The sequence below is a fragment of the Coregonus lavaretus genome, assembly GCF_964263955.1.
Source record: "Coregonus lavaretus genome assembly, contig: HAP1_SCAFFOLD_525, whole genome shotgun sequence".
In the NCBI taxonomy this organism is placed as follows: domain Eukaryota; kingdom Metazoa; phylum Chordata; class Actinopteri; order Salmoniformes; family Salmonidae; genus Coregonus; species Coregonus lavaretus.
Genome location: NW_028164736.1, coordinates 72501 through 80872, shown reverse-complemented (window position 1 = coordinate 80872; position 8372 = coordinate 72501). Strand labels below are relative to the sequence as shown.

General features: G+C 44.2%; 1 protein-coding gene across 1 annotated transcript in view; it reads left to right on the top strand.

Annotated features, from left to right (window-relative positions):
- The first annotated feature begins 1386 nt into the window (after positions 1 to 1386).
- The window catches only part of psap (prosaposin), a 29772-nt gene continuing 22786 nt past the window's right edge, over positions 1387 to 8372 (top strand). The window contains exon 1 of the mRNA XM_084191753.1: positions 1387 to 1545. Coding sequence (XP_084047879.1) covers positions 1425 to 1545 — 121 coding nt within the window. The 5' untranslated portion in view covers positions 1387 to 1424. The remainder of the gene's footprint in view (positions 1546 to 8372) is intronic.

The window sequence follows — 8372 nt, the reverse complement described above, 5'->3', positions numbered from 1 at the left end:
TAACTTTACTTTTTCCAGGGGACCACTACTTAATATATATATAGTAAACATAATATTCACATTCACCCAAGTCAAATTGTATGTAAAGGAAGATATACAAGATAAACGTAGGTCATCATAATTTAATTCAATTTCCAATAAAAGCCATACTGATGACGGTAAGCAACCTCTGTACAAAATAACATTTTGAATCCCTGATTGAGTCGCGACCTCTGTACAAAAATAACATTTTGAATCCCTGATTGAGTCACAACAGTAAAAGACAGAAGTGAAAAGTATCTGTTTCCGATCGATGATCATTCGCTTGAGGTTTGTGCTGTTGCACCACATCGCTCCTAACGCAATATAGCCTTTATTTGAGGAAATGTGGCTCTCTCACAATCCATCCTGTAAAATTAAATCACATAAAGTAGATGTGATCTGGAGCCTGGAGAAATACGTTACATTGTAGTAGTACGTCTACATATTCCCTGGGGAGAGGACAGGTCAGGCTATGTAAAGATAACCCTAAACGCCCAGTATGTTTAAATTTGATTATTTATTTGCATGTAAATGCACTAAATTGAGTACCAGCACTCAGTATAAATCAAATCAAGTTTAATTAGATCAGTTGAATACAGTGATCACCTTCAGGCCTCAGTGATCTTATCATGTGCTCATATTGTACTCCTCATTTTTATAATAGACTCAATCATGGACACTCTTACTGACGGTTGAGGCTGCTTCGCGTGATGTATTGTTGTCTCTACCTTCTTGCCCTTTGTGCTGTTGTCTGTGCCCAATAATGTTTGTACCATGTTTTGTGCTGCTACCATGTTGTGCTGCAGCCATGTTATGTTGCTGCCATGTTGTTGTCATGTTGTGATGCTACCATGCTGTTTTGTCATGTGTTGCTGCCATGCTATGTTGTTGTCTTAGGCCTCTCTTTATGTAGTGTTGCGGTGTCTCCCTTTTCGTGATGTGTGTGTTTTGTCCTATATTTTTATTATATTTTTAATCCCAGCCCCCGTCCCCGCAGGAGGCCTTTTGCCTTTTGCCAGGCCGTCATTGTAAATAACAATTTGTTATTAACTGACTTGCCTAGTTAAATAAAGGTTAAATAAAAATAAACTAGCTAAGGATCAATCCAGGCAATGTGATGAGAAATAAAGTGTATTTTTTGTCAATGTGGGGGTGAACAATGAGTATGTTTGTCTACATATAATTGCAATTATGTTACTACATAATTATACACTATCTACTTTAAACGCAAAAAAATGACAGTAAAAGGTAATTTGTGGAAACACCCGATCAATCAAAGACGCCAAGACAAGACCGTCACATGTCCGGGCTCAGTGGTCACATGTCCGGGCTCAGTGGTCACATGTCCGGGCTCAGTGGTCACCTGACGGTGTGGCGTCATATGAACAAAGACAGTATAAAGTATGACAGAAGCCAAGAGCGACCACTCACAACTAGACCGACAGTCAAATACGCTCGATAGAACAAGAGGAACTTCAAACAGTGCAGTCATGCTGTACCTCGCTCTGCTTTTCGTCTCCGCAGGTAATATGATACAACGTAGAATGTATGATTAGCCACATAATTGTCACTTTGTATCAAAGTATCGAGGTTACTTTCGTTTTCGTAAACATGTCAGTAGTAATGTCGCTGATACATTTTAAACCTATTCCGTCACTTTTTGCACATTCGAGATGTGTAACTAACTAACTAACTAGCTGATGTAGCAGCATTGACTTCGTACTAGCTAGTTAACGTTGGCTAATCATTGTTGCGTTATGACGCTTCCTAGGGAGGTAACTAACGATGGCTATTTGGCTATAATAATAATAATATGCCACTTAGCAGACGCTTTTATCCAAAGCGACTTACAGTCATGCGTGCATACATTTTTGTGTATGGGTGGTCCCGGGGATCGAACCCACTACCCTGGCGTTACAAGCGCCGTGCTCTACCAATTGAGCTACAGAGGCTATCATGTTGAAAATTTCTAAAAGCCACCATATATAAATATCAAAGCAGCTCATACTAGCTAATTTTAGCTCAGACATTGGTGTGAAGCATTAGTCAAACATAAACAACATAGTAACTAGCTAGGCCAGTGTATTCTTACACGTTTTTTTTTAAATTTATTTTTTATTACAGCTTCCTGCACATATTAATGGAACAATTGTTATATCACCACATATATTATTGTATATCACACACTTTGGGTCAATGTTAACAAATCAAAAAACAGAAGTGTACAGTGAGTCTGTACTCTATCCTTCACATAGAGAATCTTTAGGGAAACAAAGTATGGTTCTGTTGTCCTCTCAAATCAATCTATCCCTCTAACCTGTTTTCCTGTTCACCGTTCTCTTTTATTTAATGTAGTTTGAGTGTACTCTTGATGTAGTCCATCCACCACTGAGTCAGCTTTGGACAGGTTTATTTATTTTATTTTATTTCACCCATTTTTCACCAGGTAAACCAGTTGAGAACAAGTTCTCATTTACAACTGCGACCTGGCCAAGATAAAGCAAAGCAGTGCGATAAAAACAACAACACAGAGTTACATATGGGGTAAAACAAAACAAAGTCAAAAATACAACAGAAATACATATATATACAGTGTGTGCAAATGTAGCAAGTTATGGAGGTAAGGCAATAAATAGGCTATAGTGCAAAATAATTACAATTAGTATTAACACTGGAATGATAGATGTGCAAGAGATGATGTGCAAATAGAGATACTGGGGTACAAATGAGCAAAATAAATAACAATATAGGGATGAGGTAGTTGGGCTGGCTAATTTCAGATGGGCTGTGTACAGGTGCAGTGATCGGTAAGGTGCTCTGACAACTGATGCTTAAAGTTAGTGAGGGAGATAAGTGTCTCCAACTTCAGAGATTTTTGCAACTTCTTCCAGTCATTGGCAGCAGAGAACTGGAAGGAATGGCGGCCAAAGGAGGTGTTGGCTTTGGGGATGACCAGTGAGATATACCTGCTGGAGCGCAGACTACGGGTGGGTGTTGCTATGGTGACCAATGAGCTAAGATAAGGCGGGGATTTGCCTAGAAGTGATTTATAGATGGTACAGGTACATGATAGATGGGCCTATCTTTCTCATCGTTCATATCCTCATAGTTCTTTTGCCCAACTACATTCCTAATGCAGCAGTCCCAACAAATGATTGTTGTTGAGACAAAATGGGGACAAAGGGTGTAGGACAGGTACATCTTCATGGGTGGTTAGGCAGGCCTACGTGAGGGTAGGTGGGTAGGAGGGTAAGCAGGCCTAGGTGAGGGTAGGTGGGTAGGAGGGTAAGCAGGCCTAGGTGAGGGTAGGTGGGTAGGAGGGTAAGCAGGCCTACAGGAAGTGAAAGCTAGTGTGGCTTTATTCGGTAGACGTTTTTTAATTTCTTCTTCTTATGTTCTGTTCTCATGGGGGGAATTTATCAGGTTAGGGTTTCACTTCACTTTTTGATCATGCAGATTATTTCTGATTTTAAGTCTACACCGTCAGCAATAGATGTTCGCCTAAACATGTATAATGTTGCTGTTCCATTGTCTATTCCAAGAGGATTGCGATGATTCAGATCCAGAGTCTTTTAGCTGGCGAATACCCAACACGTTCCCTAAATCAATCAGTGTGTCACATCCCGTATAGGTCCCCCTGTACATGCTCTGTGCTTAACAAGCAGAACTCACTTCCCCATAGGCCTAATTGGCTAGTATCATTACAATAACTTGGTTGTAGTAAACATGCACAAGCTTGTTACCTTTTTGCTTTAGTGTCCTAGTTTGGTGTGGAGATTGAAGGGTTGCTTGTTGCGGCTCTGTGTGACAGACAATAGCTAGGCCTATTTATAACTAGCTTGTTCCTTGTTGACTTGGTTTTTGGAATGCCCTGTGTGATATGAAATTGTATGATTACTCATAGCGAGTGTCAGTCGTATGATTTCTCATTTTTGCAGAACTACAGGCTAAGGTATCAGTTCCTGCAATACATTTGCTCTTGTTTTCCTCTTTTTTAGTTTTGGGGTCATTTGTAGAGCGTTTAGTTTGCAATGCTGACAGCACAAAATCGACAATCAGTATTAGACTAGTTCTTTGACACACCTTACTTCAATTGGAGTGCTGCTTAAGCATTTGGCTGCACCCGCTTTAACATCCTGCTAAACTGTGTATGCGACTAATAAACTTTGATTTGCCCCCTCTCGTCATCAACGGCTATCAAATGGGCTAACTGTCTCAGTCAGGGGTTTTCTGAGTCAGTAGTCTTTTGTGCTGCTTTGTGCCGTAATGTGATGTTTGATTCACTCCCCGTCTCCCACAGCTGTTAGTGGCGTAGGCTACATGCAGCTCTTAGTGGCGTAGGCTACAAGCAGCTGTTAGTGGCATAGGCTACAAGCAGCTCTTAGTGGCGTAGGCTACAAGCAGCTCTTAGTGGCGTAGGCTACAAGCAGCTCTTAGTGGCGTAGGCTACAAGCAGCTCTTAGTGGCGTAGGCTACAAGCAGCTCTTAGTGGCGTAGGCTACAAGCAGCTCTTAGTGGCGTAGGCTACAAGCAGCTCTTAGTGGCGTAGGCTACAAGCAGCTCTTAGTGGCGTAGGCTACAAGCAGCTCTTAGTGGCGTAGGCTACAAGCAGCTGTTAGTGGCGTAGGCTACAAGCAGCTCTTAGTGGCGTAGGCTACAAGCAGCTCTTAGTGGCGTAGGCTACAAGCAGCTCTTAGTGGCGTAGGCTACAAGCAGCTCTTAGTGGCGTAGGCTACAAGCAGCTCTTAGTGGCGTAGGCTACAAGCAGCTCTTAGTGGCGTAGGCTACAAGCAGCTCTTAGTGGCGTAGGCTACAAGCAGCTCTTAGTGGCGTAGGCTACAAGCAGCTCTTAGTGGCGTAGGCTTCAAGCAGCTCTTAGTGGCGTAGGCTTCAAGCAGCTCTTAGTGGCGTAGGCTACAAGCAGCTCTTAGTGGCGTAGGCTACAAGCAGCTCTTAGTGGCGTAGGCTACAAGCAGCTCTTAGTGGCGTAGGCTACAAGCAGCTCTTAGTGGCGTAGGCTACAAGCAGCTCTTAGTGGCGTAGGCTACAAGCAGCTCTTAGTGGCGTAGGCTACAAGCAGCTCTTAGTGGCGTAGGCTACAAGCAGCTCTTAGTGGCGTAGGCTACAAGCAGCTCTTAGTGGCGTAGGCTACAAGCAGCTCTTAGTGGCGTAGGCTACAAGCAGCTCTTAGTGGCGTAGGCTACAAGCAGCTCTTAGTGGCGTAGGCTACAAGCAGCTCTTAGTGGCGTAGGCTACAAGCAGCTCTTAGTGGCGTAGGCTACAAGCAGCTCTGGCATTCTATTACTCTTCATCATCAAACCCAAACGTAAGATTGATCACTCGTCACTCGTGTGAGTCGTGAATGGTCCTTAACTTGGCCGGCTGTTTTCACCGGCCCATTCAAAGCCAAGCTGGCCAATAATTCCAATCCTTATGACACTGTTTACTGTAGGCTAAAGTAGCAGCACAGACTCCCGAAAATGTAGCCTGTTTTTGTGATGTTTATCCCCCCCCCTTGTGATGTTTTCAAAGTAGGTGGTAAAAACGTGAATAGCTATCTATGCTGACTCACTGGCACTGTAACATGTAGCAGAAAGGCTTTGCTCGCTGGAGTCAGTTAGACAATGCTGAAATGTCCTTGTGATGGCTAGGTCCAGCACGTCATTTTGGGCAACAACTTTTTTTTTTTTGTCTGCCTAGTCATGTGACCTGACCACTGAGGAGAAAATGAGGAGGGGGGTGGGGGGGGGGGGGGTCTACCTCTACTGTAGGAAGATGGGAGTGAATGATTGACTCACTGCAGTGTGAAGGTATTATCGATTAATACGAACAAGAGCGATTGTTTCACATTGGGCTGCCTACCACGGCCACAGAGGCCTGGGTTGGGCAGAACCACAGAAGGTTTTGGGGCAGAACCACAGAAGGTTTTGGGGCAGAACCACCGAAGGTTTTGGGGCAGAACCACAGAAGGTTTTGACAGCTACTACCTCTCCCCTTCTCGGGAACGTTTCGTGGTTACAAAAACACAGGCCCTGCTCTGTCTGTCATCTCTCTTCAGGCTGTTAATTACAATGACCCACTCCTACGGGTCCAGGCTAACTGGGCGACGTCACCGGGGTTTCTGCTCCGTAATTGTTTTCTTTTGTCACATGAGTAGCTATCTAATCACACTGGTGGTTTATTTGGCAACGGCTGTGCATCCATCAGCTTCTTCGGCACTCCTTCCCTCAGTCAATGCAACATTTGTGCTTACATCCATGAATCTGAACCGTTATATTTTTGTGTCTTCCCTAGGTTTTCTTTTCAAGGCCAACTGTGTGTACACACATACATGTATATATATATATATATATATATATATATATATATATATATATATATATATATATATATATATAATATACTTTTTGTATGTATGTGGACACCCATTCAAATTAGTGGATTCCGCTATTTCAGCCACACCCGTTGCTGACAGGTGTATAAAATCGAGCACACTGCCATGCAATCTCCATAGACAAACATTGGCAGTAGAATGGCCTTACTGAAGAGCTCAGTAACTTTCAACGTGGCACCGTCATAGTCGGCTCGTCAAATTTCTGCCCTGCTAGAGCTGCCCCAGTCAACTGTAAGTGCTGTTATTGGGAAGTGGAAATGTCTAGGAGCAACAACGGCTCAGCCGCGAAGTGGTAGGCCACACAAGCTCACAGAACAGGACCGCCGAGTGCTGAAGCGTGTAGTGCATAAAAATCGTCTGTCCTCAGTTGCAACACTCACTACCGAGTTCCAAACTGCCTCTGGAAGCAACGTCAGCACAATAACTGTTTGTCGGGAGCTTCATGAAATGGGTTTCCATGGCTGAGCAGCCGCACACAAGCCTAAGATCACCATGCGCAATGCTAAGCATTTGCTGGAGTTGTGTAAAGCTCGCCGCCATTGGACTCTGGAATAGTGGAAACGGGGACGAATCTGGGTTTTGCGGATGCCAGGAGAACGCTACCTGCCCCAATAGTGCCAACTGTAAAGTTTGGTGGAGGAGGAATAATGGTCTGGGGTGGTTTTTCATGGTTCAGGGTGTGTGTGTGTGAGAGCAATCCATCCATGACAGACTATGATCCCTTATTGATGTCACTTGTTAAATCCACTTCAATCAGGGTAGATGAAGGGGAGGAGACCGGTTAAATAAGGACTTTTAAGCCTTGAGACATGGATTGTGTATGTGTGCCATTCAGAGGGTGAATGGGAAAGACAAATGATTTAAGTGCCTTTGAACGGGGTATGGTAGTAGGTGCCAGGCGCACCGGTTTGAGTTTGTCAAGAACTCCAAAGCTGCTGGCTTTTTCACGTGCAACAGTTTCCAGTGTGTATCAAGAATGGTCCACCACCCAAAGGACATCCAGCCAACTTGACACAACTGTGGAAAGCATTGGAGTCAACATGGGGCCAGCATCCCTGTGGAGCGCTTTTGACACCTTGTAGAGTCCATGCCCCGACGAATTGAGGCTGTCCTGAAGATAGTTGGTGTTGGGTGCTTTCCACTGTGGTTTCTTGGTAGGATCTGTTTCCATAAAACACAAAGTTCACTATGTTTCGGTTAGATCAGATGAGGAAGCAGGTCTAGTTGGTCTTGGTATTCCCCTTACGAGTCACATGACCCTTCTTTCATTTCCTGTTCTCTGGTTTATTTTTAAGAGAATTGTATTACGTCTGTACTTTCGCCTGCTTGAAAAGGAACTGGTGCTAGGTTACATACCGTGGGCCAATGTCTTCACTCCAACGGCTAGGCCTGAATAGATCCTTCAAACAAATAGGTTGACTTATAAACCAATGACTGTTTTAACATGCACTATGTTTATCCAAGAATGTGTGGGGGCAGTGTCACTTCTGTAACACTTTTTCTGCTACACCAACCAACCGTTTGGGATAGTTGGGTAGGCAGGGAAATCATAGCCGTCGCTACCCCTCTGTTGGGTACTGAACAGTGTGGCTAACGATAGTTTCTAATGGTAGTGTCTCCTCTCTCTCCTAGCCGTCGCTACCCCTCTGTTGGGTACTGAACAGTGTGGCTAACGATAGTTTCTAATGGTAGTGTCTCCTCTCTCCTAGCCGTCGCTACCCCTCTGTTGGGTACTGAACAGTGTGGCTAACGATAGTTTCTAATGGTAGTGTCTCCTCTCTCCTAGCCGTCGCTACCCCGCTGTTGGGTACTGAACAGTGTGGCTAACGATAGTTTCTAATGGTAGTGTCTCCTCTCTCCTAGCCGTCGCTACCCCTCTGTTGGGTACTGAACAGTGTGGCTAACGATAGTTTCTAATGGTAGTGTCTCCTCTCTCCTAGCCGTCGCTACCCCGCTG